Below are 17,831 nucleotides of genomic sequence, written 5' to 3' on the forward strand. Positions count from 1 at the left end.
TTCCCCCAAAGCGCGCTGCTGCCTGCGGGTCAGGGCTCCGCTCTTATCCCCGCAGCGGGGAGCGTGGCACGGGCATCCCTCTCGGCAGAGGGGGAGGATCGCTGCGTCGCTCGGGCGTTTCAGCTGTGTTAACACCTCCCTCCACGCTCCGCTCCCGGCGCCGCGCGATGCTCTCCCCGCTCCCCAGTAGTCGTGAATGTTCCCCCCTGCCGTTCGCGCCGGCTGCTGGAGATCTCTTATTTAGTCGCTAGACATTTGAAGACGTGCTGCGAGGGATGGCGCGCGTCCCTCGCTGGCGCCCGCAGCCCACCCGGCTCCTCCGCCGGCGCGGGGGTGCTGCACGGAGGGGATGCTGCAGCACGCGTTGGTGCGCCTTTGCTGCCACCGGTCCTCCCTGGGGACCGCGAAGGACACTGCAATCCTGTTCCCACCCCCCCAGAGCAGCTTGGCCCCTGCACTGAGCTCCTTTTGCTGCAGCCCCGAGTGCGCTCTCTCCTCTGGGCATCGGCGGTGCCGGCAGGCTTTGCTGGTTCCCGGCTGTGGCAGGAGCGCTCGGGTGGTAGTCACCACCCCGACACCGTGTACATGAAGAGCTCCGGCATTGTCACCCCCCGGTGCAAAGGGCAAAGCCGCTGGGCTCCTCGGAAACAATTTTCCCATGGAGGAGCTGCCCTGGATCGGCACAGCTTGGTGCCGGGGAAGGGCTCGTCCCCTCCCGGTGCGGGGCTGCCTTGGCACGGCGTAGCCCCGGTGTCACGCGGGGGCACGCTGGATTTTATGGAGGCTGCCGGGGTGAGGGCTACCAGGTCGTGCTCGGTGTGCCGGGCAAGCGCAGGGTCCTGCACCCGGGGGGGGGCAGCCCCCGGTCCCAGCACAGGCTGGGGATGGAGGGGTGGAGAGCAGCCCTGCCGAGAGGGGCTCGGGGGGGTCGAGGGGGGGATTCTGCTCTGGGGGGACCCCCCCGCAGTGCTGCCTCCAGCTCGGGGGCCACCAACATCAGAAGGACATGGACCTGCTGGAGCGGGGCCAGAGGGGGCCCCGGAGCTGCTGGGAGGGCTGGAGCCCCTCTGTGGGAGGACAGGCTGGGAGAGGTGGGGGGGTCAGCCTGGAGAAGAGAAGGCTCCGGGGAGACCTCCGAGCCCCTTCCAGTGCCTAAAGGGGCTCCAGGAGAGGTGGGGGGGGGCTCTGGGTCAGGGATTGGGGTGGAGGAGGGGCTGGGGGGATGGCCTGCCAGCCGGACGGGGTGGTGATGGTGATGGGGACAGCGATGGCTGAAGAGGTCCCCTCTCCCAGGCCCTGCAGAAGAGACAGCAGCTCCATCCTTAAAAGCTTTTTGCCTCCCACCCGGCCCGGCCGCTGCTGCCCTAGTTTTCTCCGGCTGCTATTCTTCCCCTCCGTCACGTGCGGGTTGGGCACGGCGCGCTCAAATACGGCTTCATCTTCTGCGGGCGGCCCCGAGCCGGGCTCTGAGCTGCTCCCGGGGCCTCAAACGCCTCCCTGGACCGGGAGGGAGGGGGAGCACCGTGGGGCCGCTCCTCCCGGGCTGGGGGATTAGCAGGAATCAAATTCCCCAGGAGCTGGGATGCGATGAAAAAGGGATGCGATGAAAAAGGGGATGCACGCGTGTCCCCTCCCCTGCTCCGAAAGGACGCGCGACCCCCACGCCAGGGCAGTGAGGTCCGTCGAGTCATAACCCTATTACGTGTCCCTCGGGGTTTGCCACTGTCGTCGGAAATTCGGGTTAATGGTGTCGGGAGGGTGGAGGTTTTTCCTTAAATCCCGAAATGGCTGCCAGCGCAGCCGCTGGCTCTTTGCTCCGAGCAGAGCCTGTCCCCGTCCCCATGGGACGATTTTAGGGGCTGAAAGGAGGCAGAAGCGTCCCCCGGCTTTGCAGAGTCCCGCAGCCAAGCTTTGGGTCCGAATCGGCCCCGTTTGGAGACCGGCGACCCCGCTGCTCCTCCGGGGTCCCGGGCTGCGTAACGAGCTCCCCATCGGGTGGGTGGGACGGGCGCTGGGGGTCTTGTGCCCGTGCCAGCCACCTCCCCGCAGCGCTTTGGGGACAGAGGGGTGGCAGAGGGGACTGGTGGGGTTGGTCCCGCAGAGCTCACCGGTGTGGGGTGGCCCTCGGGGCTCCGGTGGCCGGCGCGGTGTGAGGGTGCCGGGGTAAGTGAGGTGGTCCACGGCGTGCCGAGGTGTGCGTCCCTTTCCACAAAAGTGCTGCGGTTAGTGAAGGGTAACGGCGTGACACTGACAGAGGGGAGGTTGAGATTAGGTATTAGGAAGAAATTCTCCCCTGTGCGGGCGGTGAGCCCCTGGCGCAGGGTGCCCCGAGGAGCTGTGGCTGCCCCATCCCTGGAGGTGTTCAAGGCCGGGTTGGACGGGGCTGGGAGCGACCTGGGCTGGGGGAGGTGTCCCTGCCCGGGGCAGGGGGGGACTCGATGGCCTCTAACGATCCCTTCCCACCCAAACCATTCTGTGATTCTATGATTCTATCCCAAAAATCTCCTCTGGCAGGCAGCGGGACGGGGATGTCGCCTCGCCTGCCCTGACGGAGCCGTGCTGCCCGTTTGCCGGCATCCATTGGGTATCGGGCGTGGGGTCTTCGGCGGAGATCCCAATTAAATAGCGTGATTTCTCCAATATATTTTTTTTTGCACAAAAGCGTTCCTGGGGAGGACACTTGAGCTGCGGGTGGGCTAAATGTGGCGTCGGGAGGAAGAAGGCTGCGAAAGGGCTGTCACGCACTGGCACGGGCTGCCCGGGGCGGTGGTGGGGTCACCATCCCCGGTGAAGACGTGTAGACGCGGTGCTGAGGGACATGGTTCGGTGGGGGGTTTGGCAGCGCTGGGTTAACGGTTGGACTCGAGGAGGTCTTTTCCAACCTCAACGATTCTGTGATTGTGTGAAAGTAAACGCTTCGTCTCCCCTTTAACAGTCCCTTTCGGGGAGAACCCCGGGCGGCTCCGGCGGGATGCTCCCGGCCACCCTTGTCCGTGCTTGGGGCTGTCGCCTCCCCGTGGGTCACTGGTGGCGCTGGTGCATCTCCGGCACGTACCGGTGCAACCCGGGAACGCGCTGCATCAGCTTTTCCAGGTCTCTCGGCTGTGAGATGTTCAGAGCATCTCGCGCCGGGCTGCTTCACTGCGGCTCCCTCGGCTCGGCTGGGCTGTCGGGGGAGGTCATTTAAAATAGAATTCAAACACTGCGGTGTTGTAAAATTAAAAAGAAGAAAAAAAAAAAAAAAAAAAGAAAAAAGAAAGAAAAGCCCTTCTGAAATTACCGAGTATTTTTATACGTCTCAATTTCCTCATTAGCGGCGACATTATCTCCTCGTCCGCGGAGAGAGGTGGCTCTTTGTGCGCGTTGCCAAAGCACCGCCGGTTAATGAATTCCCCGTGGACGGGTACCGTTGTGCTCGGGTGATTTCCCCGATGCGTTCCTGGGAAAGGGCACCGCCTTCCCTGCCGCCGCCTAAAGACTCTCGTAGCCGAGCAGAGGTTACAGCGGAGCCGTGAAATGCCCTTTCAGCCGCTCTCGCTCCAGCGCCAAAGTCCGAATTGAGGAGATATTCCCCAAATTAACGCCTCAGCCAGAAATGTTCTCCGCTAATGCCGGCGACGCAAAAACTTCAATTGCTTAGAAATGACTTTTCGCAGGAATCTTGATGGGTTTAAGCAGAGGCTTTCCTCGCCAAGGGTAATCCCGTTTTTAACGAGGTAATTTGTAGTTGCTGATTACAGCCCGGCGCGGTCCTGTGCGAGCAAACGCGGTGGAGCCGCGAACGCGCTATCTGCTGGTGACAGGCTCCCGCGGGTCGGGGCTCCAGAGGGAGATAGCCAAAGGATGCCTGTAATTAGCCCGAGCGTTTAATTTAATAAAACAAATGACTAAAAACATAAGCGTGCTGTATTCTAAAAGCGTCGCGCGTAATTACAAATTATCTTAATTCAGCGCCGGCGAAGCCAACTCGGTAATCGCCTCATAAATAACTTTCATTAGCTGATTTCAGCAGCCGCGCTCGGCGCCGCCTCCCAGGGTACCGGTGGTGACGGGGCGGCGGTTTTTGGGGGGGATTCAGGGGAGGAGGGGGCTCCGTGGGGCTCGTGGTCCGGTGTGGGGAGCAGGGCTGCGCGGCATCCCCCTGCGGGGCCGGCACCGCTGCGCTTCGGCCGCGGCACACGCCGGTGATGCCATTCTGGGCTGAGATGTGGGGCATTGCGAGGGGGGGGGGAGGAGACGCCGCGGGTGCTCCGGGGTGTCTGGGGCATCACTGGGAGCGTGTCCGCAGCCTGCGGGGCACCACCGCTGCCAGCGCCTTTCCCAAAAATGCCGGTTTCACCCCCAATCCCTCCCTGCCGGCTGGTGCTCATCCGCTGATATTTTGTGCTGAAACAGCATCTGCAGCGTCGCCTCTTATTTTGGGGCCGGGAGAGAGATGGTGATCATATCGAGCGCCTCTTGGGGCTTTTCTGCTGGGGCCGTCTTATTTCCCCGCCGACCGGAGCAGCGGCGGCTTCGCCGTGGCGGCGTACCGCGAGGTTTCTGCTGCCCGCGTCCCCGGCCTCGCGCCGGCCACGCTGGTGGCCACGCGCCTGCTGTCGGGGATGCTGTGATGCGGCTCGTCCTGGGCAGGATGCGGCTCGTGCCTGCGCCGCAGGAGAGCAGCTCCCAAGAGGGTGCTCGTTCAGCGTGTCGCACAGGCTGACGAGACAAACAGCTTTATTAATTTAAGGCCGCTGCTAACGCGATTGCAAGCGGCCGCGCGGAGGAGGGTTGTGGGGCCGCGGAGCGTCCTCCGTCCCGGCGCGGCCGCCCTGGCAGGGAGCCGGTGGGCACGGCGCGTTTTGTTCCCCTTCGTAAAACCGTGTTCTTGCGGGTGAGGAGCAACGCGCCGGTGCAGAACCTTCGGAGAACTACGGGCCGCAAACAAATCGTGCTTTCATACCCACTTTTGAGGAGTTAGAGGTGCTGAGCACGGCGGTGACCGCAGATACGGCCTCTGCTCTGGCAAAGCAGCGAGAAGTACGGCGGCTTTGGTTTTGGCTGCGCCCGGGCTTGGGTTTGAGCCCAAAGAGGGAGCGGGGACGGTTCCCCGGTGCTTGCGGGAGTCGCCGGCGTTGCACGTGGTCTTTGCCCCGCGGATGCTGCAGCGGCGGCCGCTGAGCACGCGGCGGGACGTGCACTTCTCACGGCGGCGCACACCGCGGCTGCATCCCTCCGGCATGCGGACGGCTGGAGGAACGAGGCCGGGGACTGCCGGGGACCCACCACAGGGCCGGATCAGCACGTGCAATGCCGTTGCTAACTGCACATCCCTGTGGAAGATGCTGCGTCCTGCTTCAGCTGCTGCTCCGCCAGGCGAGAGGAGCGCCGGGGCGACCGGTTACGGCACCGCGCTCGTCCTGTGCGCACCTGGGACGGGTAAGCATCTCTGCTGCCCAAAGCCGCCCCGCGGTGCCGCCCGCATCCCGAGCCCCGTAAGCCCCGCTTTGGGGGAGACCTCTTCTCCCCACCACCTTCCCGGCACTGCCGCTCCTCCGTGCCATTCCTCGCCGCCGCATCGCCGGGAGCGGCGCGAACACCCCGCGCCGGTTGCAGGATGCTCCCCGTCACCGTGGGCTGCGGGTCCTCCCGCTCCTCACCGCTGAAGCGGGCTGGCGGAGGGAGAGGAGCCGGCAGCGCGTGGCAGCAGGCAGAAGGTTTAAATTAGGGCCGCTAACGTGATTAATAGGTGCCTTCAGGCTTGATGGAGATGGATAGCCGCTGGCGAGGCTGCGGGAGGCAGCCCGGGCGCGTGGTGAGCGTGGCCCCCGCGCCCCGGGGAGGAGACCGGAGCGGCGTGCGCCGGCGACACCATCAATACCGGAGCTGGGCTCTGGTGGGTTTTAAAGGGGAGGCGGAGGATGGATAAGGGATAAGGCAGGAAAAGGCAGAGGCCGGGATGGAGCAGCCTCCCCCAGTCCCGGCAGCCTCCCTGCACGCTGGGCCGCTCTCGTGCCCAGGGCCGGTTTCGGCAGAGGGGACCGCGGGATGCGGAAAACTTGCTCCGTGCTGTCCATGGGTCAGCCTGGCTCTGTGTGCGGCTCCGTGGTGAGGAGGATGATGGAGAAAAGCCTTCGGTGCCCCTGTGCGGTGCGGCAGTGACTGGGGCCAGGGTGGTCGTGCCTGTGGCCACCGAAAAGCCGGCTGTCCCTGCCTTGCCGAGCTGGCTACGGGTGCGCTCAGCCGCCGCGGAAGAGCGTTTCCGGAGCAGGAGGACTCAGCGCTGCGTTGTGTCAGGAAGCGAGGAAGGTCGGCACCGCAAAGAGCGGCTGCCGGCGAGCTCAGCCCGGCCGGCACCGCCGCAGTGCCGAGACGCCGCGGCCGGAGTCACCGCCACCATGCAAGGTCCCTGCTCCCGAGGGGGCAGCCTTGTCCCCGCAGTGCCCAGCGTGTGCCGGGGTGCGGGGGCACCTCCGGCTCCCCCCAGCCACGGTCGTAGTGCCGGTGCTGGTGCCGGTGCCGTGCTGGGAGCCGGGGGGGGGCCGGGGGGGGAGAGCGCTGCTGGGAGCCCTCTCAATGCGCTTTGATAAAATGCAAATCGCGTTAAAATGGTCAACTGCCAACTGCAAGGCTGCAGCGGGGACCCTGTTTTGATAATGAAAGCGATTAAAATGGGGACCCTTGTTTGGGTGTGGATGCTCGGCTCAGAAGGAGTTGGTTTTTCTCTCTTTAATTAGACTCCGCTAACGATGTTTGAGTAATTCCAGGGCCTGAGATGCTCTGATACCCGCCCGAGGGCTGAACAGGGATTTGGGGAAATCCTCTGCCCCCGGTGCGCCAGCGTGGGGGTGATTCAGCTGCGGTGCTCGCTCGCCGGAGCATCTTCCCGCACGGTTTGTGCCGGGAGCGCCGTGCCGGCACCGCTGCCCTTCAGCCTCGCCGTGCTCTCTGCCAGCCACTGGCGTTAATCCTCTTAGGGCCATAACTCCGGCAAATCCCGGTAGCCGAAGGAGCCGCCACCGAGATGCTCTGATCTTCCCTCTGCCCTCTCTGAGAGCAGCTGGAGAAGAGCCGCTCTCCTGCCGGGGGGCTGCCGGGGGGCTGCCGGGGCTGCCCGCACCCCTCAAACTCGTTAGCTCCTCAGCCTCGTTAGTCCTCAGCCGCTGCCGCAAATGACGCTGCTCCTGGGCGGCTCCTCATCCCTGTGCCGGTCCGGTCTGTCCCGTCGAGCGCGGTGGCACCGTGGTCATCGCTGCGGTGGAGGATGCAGCCAGGTGGGGCTGGGGATCCGTGCAACCCCCCGGGGCTGACTGGGAGCTGGTGCTGGTGGCACGGCACGGCATGGCACGGCACGGCACGGCATGGCACGGCATGGCACGACATGGCACGGCACGGCACAGTACGGCATGGCACGGCACGGCACGGCACGGCACGGCACGGCAGGGCTGGCTGCAGCGCCGGAGAGGCTGAACACACGTTCCCGCTCTGCATGCGGCAATCGGCACCTGGGGCCGCCCAGGCAGAGACGCTGCTTGTTTCTCCGGTGCGGTGGGAGCCCCTCGTCCTTGTTTCCTCGCCGCCGCACGTGCCTGCGATCCTCAGGGCCGTTCCCTTCCTGCTCCCGGTGACATCCCCTTCCTTGCAGAAGTGCTGCCCGGCTCCCGGGACGGAGCCTTGCACGCGCCGATGCCGATTGTAAGAGCATCGCCCGCGTGCGGTGCCGGTAAACCAGCTGCGCGCCTCGCCGTCCTCGCGGAGCGGAGCTGCCGTGTGCTGCGGAGGCTTTGGGACGGAAGAGCCCGTCCCCGAACGCTCGACAGCGGCACGCTTCTGCTCGCCAGCCGCAGGCTCCTCTGGGGAGCCCGGCGCCGGCTGCGCTCGTTCCACCAGCGCCGGAGCACGCCGCCGTGTTTGCTGTCACCGCCTCGCTGCCCTCCGTGATAGGTTTTCCCCTGGCGAGCCCAGCGTGCCGGGTTCAGCCGAGGATGCGCCGGGGCGGGAGGGCTGGGAACCACAGGCACGACACCGCTAACGAACCGGCTCCCCTTCCCACCGCCGCCTTCGCCCTCCCGGTGCCGGGGGGAGCAGATGGGGGTCCCCCCCCGCTGCCGCCCCACGCATCCCTCTGCTCGCTCCGGTTCGGATTCTTCCCCCGGAGCCCGGTGTGTGCCGGGGCAGCCGCAGAACGGGGCGGGTTTCCCCCACCTCGGGGTCCTTGGGGGGCTGCTGCGTCCCCGAGCAGCGCCGGGGACACCGGGCACGCTGCCACGGCACCGCTCCCGGCCGCTTTCGGTGGCAGCTGGCGATCTCCACCCCGCCTCGCCGCCGGTTTGAAGGGCTTATTCTGGCGTGTCGCTTGGAGATGATTTGCTATGCTAATTGCTTTACAAATAAGAAGCTTCCCTAATTGCGCTGGCGGGGAAGGTGGAGGGGGGGGGCAGCTCTCCCCACCTGCGGCCCCGCGGCGCTGCCGGGCTGCGGGTCCCCTCGGCTCTGCTGGGGTCACCCCGTGAGCGCTGGCGCCCGCAGCGTCCCGCGCCGCGATTCTTGGGACGAACCCCCAAAATGCTGCGTACGGGGGGAGCTGGGAGCCCGGGCTCGTCCCCGGGGGGAGGGGGGGGGGGTCGGGCCATTCTCCCCGGCTGCATGAGCACCCCGGCACCGGTGCGGGGTCGGGAGGTGCCGCCGGCACACCGGGCTGCGTTTCGCCGGAGTGTTTCCCACCGCTCCGAATGTACCCGCGTCCATCCCCGTCCCCTGTCCTTGCCCCTGGGGTGGGGGCCGGGGGCTGGAGCGGGATCCCCGGCCGCGGGGAACCGAGGGCGCTCGGTGTTTAACCCCCCCGCGCCGTGGCAGGATGCAATCCTTCGCTGCAGACACGCGCTGCTGCTTTCCTGAAAATAGACTTTAATTGGCTACTGTGCGGCGTAATGATGTTAATTTGACAGGAGAGCTGTAATTCACTCGGCCTGTTCCGTATTTAATGCTGCGCGGGGGTTATTTAAGGAGGAGGGAGGTTTGGTGAGGAGGGGGGGAGCCAGCGCCGGCCGCGGCGGCAGCACCCACTTGCGAGATGCTCCGTCTTTCATTTTAGATGAAAAGCCGGTTTCTTTCCCCGGGCTCCCCGGCACGTGTCTGCGGGCAGCCCGCGAGGAAGCGGCGCGTTCCCATGGATTTCGGGATTGAAATCCCCACCTCCGCATCCCCCGGGGGTGGGGAGTGCGAGCAGCTTACCCCTCCCCTCCTCCAGCATCGCTCCGAATCTCCGCGCATCGACTTTCGCGCTAATAAACCAACTTCCTCGCTGCACACCTTTAATTGAATGAGGCTAATAGGCTTTTTTTTTGTGGTGTTTTTTTTTTTTTTTTTTTTAATTATTTTTCGAATGGCTGATGGCTCTCCCCAGCAGCCCGGGAAAGCCGGGGCCGGCGTTTCAGCCTCTGCAGCTCCCCGCCGCGCTGCGCCATCCCTCTCGCCTGTCCCATTCCCCGCCGCGCTGCGCCATCCCTCTCGCCCGTCCCGCTCCCACGGCAGGATGCGGCCGAGGATGTCGCTTCGGGAAACGCCGCGTCCGGGAAGGCGGCGTGGAGGGATGCTGCCGCGCCTCCAGCCCTTGGCTTGAAAAGTCATTTAAAAAAAAAAAAAGCAGTATCTTTCTACGTGTCTGTAATGGGTGGGTGTGTGACGGCCGCAGAATTGGGTTAACATCCTTGCTGTTATATTGATTTTTAATGTTTGTTTGCGAAACCTCAACCGGGTGTCCAAGTTCTTGAACGGCTTCCCAGAGCCATCCGCTGGGCCACTTCCCCTCCGATATGAAATATCATTTTTACAGGCCGGCAAAACGGTATTTAATGGTGGCTGACAGCGCCGCGGTTATGGGCGATATGTATTGGCCACTTAAACGTTTCTGTTATGCGGCTGCTGGCACAGCCCATTGCCTTTTACTCGTGCTGGGAATTGCAGAAGGCGTTGCATTTTTCATCAGCGTCACGACGACGCTGGGCAGAGAAGAACCTAATGAGGTTCAACAAAACCAAGTGCAAGGTCCTGCACCTGGGGAGGAAGAATGCTAGGCACCAGTACAGGTTAGGGGCTTACCTGCTGGGAGATAGCTTGGAGGAGAAGGATCTGGGGGTCCTGGTAGACAGTAAATTATCCATGGCCCAGCAATGTGCCCTTGTCGCCAAAAAGGCCAATGGAATCCTGGGCTGCATAGGGAAGAGTGTGGCCAGTAGGTCGAGGGAGGTCATTCTCCCCCTCTACTCGGCACTGGTGAGGCCACAACTGGAATACTGTGTCCAGTTTTGGGCTCCCCAGTTCAAGAGGGACAGGGAACTGCTGGAGCGAGTCCAGCAAAGGGCAACTAAGATGATGAAGGGATTGGAGCATCTCCCCTATGAGGAAAGGCTGAGAGCGCTGGGACTCTTTAGCCTGGAGAAGAGAAGGCTGAGGGGAGACCTTATTATGGCGTACAAGTATCTAAAGGGTGGGCTGAAGGAGGATGGAGCCAGGCTCTTCTCAATGGTTCCCAGTGACAGGACGAGGGGCAATGGGCACAAGTTGGAACACAGGAAGTTCCGTTCAAATACACGGAAACACTTCTTTACGGTTCAGGTGACAGAGCACCGGCACAGGCTGCCCAGGGAGGTTGTGGAGTCCCCTTCCCTGGAGATTTTCAAGACCCGCCTGGATGCAGTCCTGAGTAATGTGCTCTAGGCAATCCTGCTTTAGCAGGAGAGTTGGACTAGATGATCTCTTGAGGTCCCTTCCAACTCTGATAATTCTGTGATTCTGTGACACGGCCTCGGTGAGGGCTCAGCCCCCACCTCACCGGTTCCTCCGGGGCCGGCATGGCATGGCCGGAGGTGCCGGCACGGCACGGGGAGGGCGGCTGCTCCGGCGGCGGGGACAGTGCTGTCGCTGGGATCCCCTTTTTGGGGTGGTGCCACGTGGCTGCGGAGCCGTGAGACGCGCTGAGGTTGCTGTTGGGTTATTTTTAAGGCAAAACGTTTGCTTTTGTGCGATGCCGCGGAGAGCCGCTGCCGCCGCGCTGGGAGAAGAGGCTTTTAAGCACTTGAACGCGGCTTCCAGGGCAGGCGTTTCCCCTCTGCTCGTAATGCCGCTCGTTGACACGAGCCGGGTAAATCCCTGGCTATGCCGCGGCAGAGGAGCGCATCCAGAGCACCAGCCCCACGCCAGCCCCATGCCGGGACCCATGGCTGTACAACGCCAGTGCCGTGCTGGTACCCACGGCTGCCCCACGCCAGCCCCATGCCGGGACCCACGGCTGTACCACGTCAGCGCTGTGCCAAAACCTACGGCTGCACCACGCCAGCCCTGTGCAGGGACCCACGGCTGCACCACGCTGGTGCCATGCTGGGACCCACGGCTGCACCATGCCAGCACTGTGCCTGTACTGATGGCTTCGCCGTGCCGGCGCCATGCTGGGACCCACGGCTGCACCACGCCAGTGCTGTGCCAGGACCCACAGCTGCACCATGCCAGCGCTGTGCCGAGACCTACAGCTGCGCCATGCCAATGCTGTGCCGGGATCCACAGCTGCACTGTGCCAGCGCTGTGCCATGCCAGGACACATGGCTGCACCACACCAGTGCTGTGCCAGGACCTACGGCTGCGCCATGCCAATGCTGTGCCGGGACCCACGGCTACACCGTGCCTTTGCCATGCCGGGTGGGATGGAGGGTGCATCCCGTGGGAGGTTTTTAAGCAAAGCCGGAGCATCTCTGTGAGCAGCTCCTGTTCCCTCCTCGCGCAAAGGCTGCCCAGCCGCTCTCTGGTCGCTTCTCCGCCGATGCAATTGCCGCCGGCACCTGAGCCTGCCGGCACTGCACCGGGGGGCGGGTGATGCCGGGGCCACCCAGGGCTTTGCCGCTCGCTCCTGCCATCCCCCTTCCCGTGCTCCAGTGCTGCGCGGGACGGGATTAGGGACTTAACAGCCTGTGCCAGATAGACACTTAAATAAGCAATAAATTTGGAGTTCGTTAGTGAGGATTAATTAGTGTTTGCACAGGGCTTTGCCTGTGCGGAGCAGCAGACGGGAGCCTGGGCAGCATTATTTATCTTGAAGCTTCACCGTGACCTTGCCGAGGTTGGGAGATGCTCGTCGCCCACGTCCCATCAGGGCTCCGGGGGTGGGACCCCCCCCTGCTGAGGATTTGGGGACGGGGGCCGCGCCGGGAGCCCGGCAGGCAGCCGATAGGGTTAGGTGCAGTGATTTTCCAGGGAAGCGACGGCCGTGGCGGTACGGCGCCGCTTTGCAGCACTGGGCTGTGAAATGAGGAGTTCCTCAGCCCTGCTCCTCCGGCTCCGGGCGGCTGTCACCCTGCCGCAGGGCGACGGGGACGGGCTCGTGGGTGATGCTGCGGCGCCCTGGGGGGGCTCCCATGGGTGGATGTCCCCAGTACATTCAGGGGTGCCCCAGGGGAGGATGTCCGTGGTCCAGAGGGGGATGCCCTATGGGAGGATGCCCCCAGTCCATGGGGAGATGTCCCAGGAGAGGGATGACCCTGGTCCATGGAATGATTCTCCAGGGGAGGATGCCCCTGGTCCATGGGGGGATGCCCCTGGTCCAGAGGGGGATGCCCTGGTGGGGAGGATGCCCCCAGTCCATGGAGCGATGCCCTCGGGGAGGATTCCCATGGTCCATGGGGGGATGCCCCGGCGGGGAAGATGCCCCCAGTCCATGGGATGATGCCCCAGGGGAGGGTGCCCGTGGTCCATGGGGGGATGCCCACGGTCCGGGGGGAATGCCCTATGGAAGGATGCCCGTGGTCCAGGGGGGGATGCCCCAGGAGGAGCGGACAGCCCTCCCCGCCCCCACCGGCAGCCCCGTTCAGACCCCGCGCCCGGCACCGCAGGATTTATCATGCGGCTCGACTCCAGCTCTGGCACGGGGCCGGGAATTTTTCTGGCAGCTGCTGAATAACGGAGACGCCTCCGTCCCCGCACCCCTCGCCGGGGAGGGGAGCGGCGTGAATAATGCATCGTCCTGCAGCGTGCCGAGGCGCAGCCAGGGAGCCAGCCCCGGCCTTTCCTACGGCAGCAGCACGCTCTCCGAGCCACTGTACCCCCTCCAGCCCTGCCGTCCCACGGCCTTTATTTTATACGGGCCGAGGAGAGAGCTCTCTCCCTGCTGGAAAACCAGCGTCGGGGCCGGCTAGCTGGCACCGCATGCCGTGCTGCCCGCCGCAGCTCCGTGCCAGCCTCGTCGAGACCATCTCATTAGGTGCCAGGAAGCTTTTCTATGCCACAAGTGATATCGGGCTGAGCCCCGGTGAGCGTAAAAGCTCCTTTCTGGGAGAAATCCCACCAATCCCGCACCCTGCCAAGCTTGGGACCTGCCCTCCCCCTGCCTGCAAAGGGGTTTTTAGCCATTGCGGGAGCAGGAGCCACCTCCGGGGACGGGTTTGGCGCCGGGTGCAGCACCCGCTCGCTGCCGCACGTGGGGGTGCCCTCGCAGGATCCGGCCCGTTCCCATCGCCGGCGCTGGCAGGGGCCGCGGCGCTGCGGGTGGAGGAGGGAACGACTCCGAGGAGCAGCCTGGGAACGGCGTCGGGGGACAATGAACTCTATCAAAGCCTCATTCATTAGGGAAGAACAGGGAGCGCGAGTGCCGCCGTGTCTTCTTTGTCCGCTCGCTCCCTCTCCCATCTGATTCCTCTCCTTCATTTCCTGCTGCTTTCGCCTTATCTCCCTCTTTTTCAGTGTATTCCTCCCCGGCTCGGCGGGGCGTGCGGGGGGCTGTGCCCCACGGCACCGTGCCGGCGAGCAGAGCCGCGTGCCAAAGGCCGTCCTCCAGCGGCGTGGGCAGGGGAGCTCCCGGGGCTGGGCTGGGTTGGGTTGGGTTGGCTTCTCCTCCCTCCATCCTCCCCTCGCACGCTGGCGGGGCTCAAAAGCACCGTAACCGTAACGGTGCCGGTGCCGTTGGCGGCAAAGTGTGTCCAAAGTCCCGCGGAGCACCAGCGAGGGAGCAGGATCTGCCGGGGAGAGCGGTGCCGGTCCCTCCAGGGATGGTGCCGAGCCGCCGCGGCCCCTTGGTGCCGCTTCCGAAGCCAGGTCCGTTGTGCTGTCACACCGCGTCGCTGCGTCCAGGCGCGGAGGTGGCACATTTCGGAGGCGGGGGGGGGGATGACAAGCCCCTTCGGGGGTGGTGGCTCTGAAGACGCTGTCTCTGACCTGGGAATTGCGCAGTCCCGGGGGGGGCGACGCGGGACGCTGCTGCGCGCCTGCCCCGTGCTCCTGCAAGCCGCTTTGGCCGCTCTTGGGGACGGTGACCGGGGGCAGGGGGGACCCCTGCATGGAGCCCCCAGGCAAAGCCAGGGGTTGGGGGACACCGATCCTGCCGCTGGCACTCCCCGGGAGGGACGTTGCCAGCCTCGGGGGCACCTCAGCCCCTACCCCGGCTCTTTTCTGGCTGGGACGTCGGACGATGCTGTGCCGTGCTGTGCCGTGCCACGGTTCCCGTTGGGATGCCGCGGGGGGGCCGGGGGCCGAGGGTGGCCCAGGGAGGGGTGAGCAGCGCCCCACAGCCTATATAACTTCTCTTGTACATCTTATACGTCGTCTTATATAGCTGACGGGGCTCGCTGCTGCCCGTCCTGCCCCACGGGACCCGCCACGAAGCCGGTGCGGGGTGGCAGCCGTGCGGTGCGGTGCGGCTCTGCCCCCTTCCCGCTCCCCGCGTCGTTCCCAAATCCCCGCTGCCCTTTCCACTGGAAAACTCCCCGTTTCGCTCAGCCTTCGACAGGATTTTATGGCGGCGAGAGGCCCCCAGCAGCCGTCGGGCGGCCAGCGGCCAGATGCCCTCCGCTTCCCTTTCCTGGGCGTTTCATCCCGCGAGTGCTGTTAATCGCTGGCCGATAACGAGCTTGGCTAACGAGCCACTTGTGTGCAGGAGCCTGCGTGAGCAGCGGCCGCGTACCCGCCTTGCACGGCGCCCTCAATCTCTTGGAGTCTGGTTTTTCCCCTCCCGGTGGCGGGGCGGGGGGTGGGCGCGGGGAGGGGGGTGCCGTGCCCGGCGTTTCGGGGAGGGGAGACCCCCGATGGTTCCCTCTGCCAGCGGAGATGCCCGGGCAGTGCCCGCGGGGCCGCGGGCTCCGGTGCTGAGCTGCCTGGCACGGGGTGAGCGGGACCGGGGGCGCTCAGTGGGGGTGGTCGACTCCTTGGGGGGGGACCCTGGTCACCTCCCCCCACCCCAAACTCCATCCCATCCCCTTATAAAGCCGCCTAAATTCGGAGATGCTCAGCCTGGTGACCGCTGGCGTGACCTCCTGGGAGGATGCTCGTGGCGGTCAGGGGCCCCCCTGGGGGTTTCGGCGGAGCCGGGGCTGCGGCGATGCTCAGGGGTCCAGTTCTGGGGTGTCTCCTCCTGATTTCGGGGCTTCCCCTGACCTGTTGCCCCCTTCTCTGCCCCCGCTGCAGGACAAGAACAGGAAGCTGAGGCCCCTCTACGACATTCCCTACATGTTCGAGGCCCGGGAGTTCCTGCGCAAGAAGCTCATCGGGAAGAAGGTACGGAGGGGACGGGGCGGGCGATGCGGTCCTGGCTCATCCCCGGCGCATGCGGGTGCTAACGAGGGGTCGGGAGCCGGCGCTGCCCATGCCGGTGGTGCCGCGTCCGTCCTTACGGGTGACCCGGGGGCTCTCCGCTGGGAATTTCGGGGTGCACCCAAAGCTGGAGCACCCTTTTTGCTGCTCCCCTGCCCCCCCCGCCGAGGGGTGCGATGTGGCCGTCAGCTGCCCCCGTTTCCCGGCGGTGCCGTGTACCTGCGTCGCTTTGTATTTCCCTTTGTTTCCCCGGCATATTTTTCTAGGCTGGTTTAAAGCAATTCAGGGGAATGAAGAATATAATGTGCACTTAACTACCGAAGCACATGCTCAGGATGCAATTTTCAAACGCTCATAAAATGGTCAAATAAAATCAATTTCCTTCGTGGCGAGGCTGCTCGCTGCTGCTCATTGAGGACTATTTCCATGCCTAATTGCATCTCTCCATTCCAGAGCCCTGTTTATATATTTAAAAAAAAAAAAAAAAAAAAAGAGAAAAGAATAAAAAAGCAGCTTGCGAGACTTTTCTAATGGGAAGTCTGTCACTTGTCGTAGTCAAAAGCGGCCGCGAGGATGTTGCCGGGACTTGTGAAGAGAGCTCCGGTCTCTGAAATGCAAACCCGCTCGCTGCTGGGAGGGTCCTGGCCCCGTGCCGGCACCGCTTCTCCTCCCGCCGCCGTCGCTCTGCGGTGCGGCAGAGCGGGCTTTGCTCTCTTCCCACCCTGCCACGCGTGGCTGTTGCTCGAAATCCCCCTTTTTTCACCCCAAACCTGTTTGCGTTCACTCTGGCACGCTCGCCGGCAGCAGCCGGGGGCAACGGCTGGCCGAAGCCACCGGCTCCGGTCACCGGGTCCCCACCGTGGTTGGGGATGGGGTCAATCCTGCCAGAGCCCCTGGGGCTTGTGGCGCTGCCTGCGCCGGTCCTGCGTCCCCCGTGCCTGGCCCCGAGGTGCCGGGGAGCCGTCCCCTGGTCCCCCGGCCGTCCCCAATGCTGGCAGCTGCTCTCTGCGTCCCCCGCCTCCCCACGACCGGGGGCGGGCGGCGCGTGTTGCCATGCTGGGGAGGAGGATGAGGGTCCTCCTGCCTTCCTCCCGGCACCCCCAGCGCGGGTGCTGCGGCGTGATGCACCGACGCAGCAGGGTCAGCGCATCCCGAGGGACAGGCGGAAGCCGTGGCATCGCGGTGGGCAGCGGGAGGAGGGGAGCGGGGTGGCAGCCGGCTGCCACCGTCCCCGTGCCCAGCGTGGCAGGTCAGGAGCCGGTGACCCCCAGAAAGAGGAGCGCAAAGCCGTTGGGCTGCGAGTGCCGCCAGCCTCCGTGGCCAAAGCTCCCCGTAACCTTGCGGCGCACGCCGGGCTGCCGCCTTCGCCGGTTCGGTAGCCTTGGGAACCGGGCGCCCGCTTGCCTTTGAAGTTGCCTCGTTTGCTTTATAAATATTTCCTTTGTCAGCTCCACGTTTTTCACTTCAGATTAATTTGATTGAGGAAAGCGATGAAAAAATCCTTTCCGTTAATGATCAAACCGGTCCCTCGAGGTTGGCGGCGCGTTCTGATTTGAAATGACAGCCTTGCGCGGGGTGGCTCGCCCTTGCCTTCTCGCGGCTCGCTGTCAGCATCAATCTTTGCGGCAAAATCCCTCTTTTCCCACCCCCTTTTTTAATATACTTTTAAAGCCCACCCCGGCGGGGAGCTAGCGGCTTCTGAGAGCTGTCTGCTTGCGGGGAGATCAAACAGGGGGGGCTGGCACCGATGCGCAGCGCTGCCGGCGGCACGGCTGCGGCGCTGTGCCTCTTTGCAGGGGTGCCCCGGGGACCCCTGCTCGTCCTGGGGTGCCCTGCTCGTCCCGGGGACCCCAGCCCGCCCCGGGGACCCCTGCCACCCTCCGGAGAGTGTCCCTTCCTGCAGAGCCGCAGGGTCGACAGATCCCCTGCATCCTCCGGAGCTCTGGATCTCCGGGATCCTCGGGCGGTCGGAGCCTTCGGCATCCCCGGTGGCAAGTCCCCCGTGGGCTGCGGTGGTCCCTTGAGCTGCTGCCCCAGCGCTGAGCACCTTCTGGCCCCTTCTCCTCCCCTCTCCTGCAGGCGGCGATGGGTGCTGGGTGCTGAGCGGCTGTGGCCGGTGCTGCCGTGTCCCCGAGGAGCAGTGGGTATGGGGACCCAGCGCCCACCCCAGCCTGTCCCCCAGGGTCGGGGGGTCCCCTGCCCATCTCGGAGCCACCGTCCTGCCTTCCCGCTGCCTTTCCTTTGCCTGCGAAGAGCTGGCACAGCCTGACGGCGTGACC

General features: G+C 64.7%; 1 protein-coding gene across 2 annotated transcripts in view; it reads left to right on the top strand.

Annotated features, from left to right (window-relative positions):
• Nucleotides 1-17,831, top strand: part of SND1 (staphylococcal nuclease and tudor domain containing 1) — a 161,364-nt gene that overhangs the window by 38,673 nt on the left and 104,860 nt on the right. For both annotated transcript variants that reach the window (XM_082484025.1, XM_082484026.1), the window contains exon 11: nt 15,427-15,516. In XM_082484025.1, the coding sequence (XP_082340151.1) occupies nt 15,427-15,516 (90 nt within the window). The remainder of the gene's footprint in view (nt 1-15,426; nt 15,517-17,831) is intronic.

This window comes from Vanellus vanellus, assembly GCF_965231255.1.
Source record: "Vanellus vanellus genome assembly, chromosome: 1".
NCBI lineage: Eukaryota > Metazoa > Chordata > Aves > Charadriiformes > Charadriidae > Vanellus > Vanellus vanellus.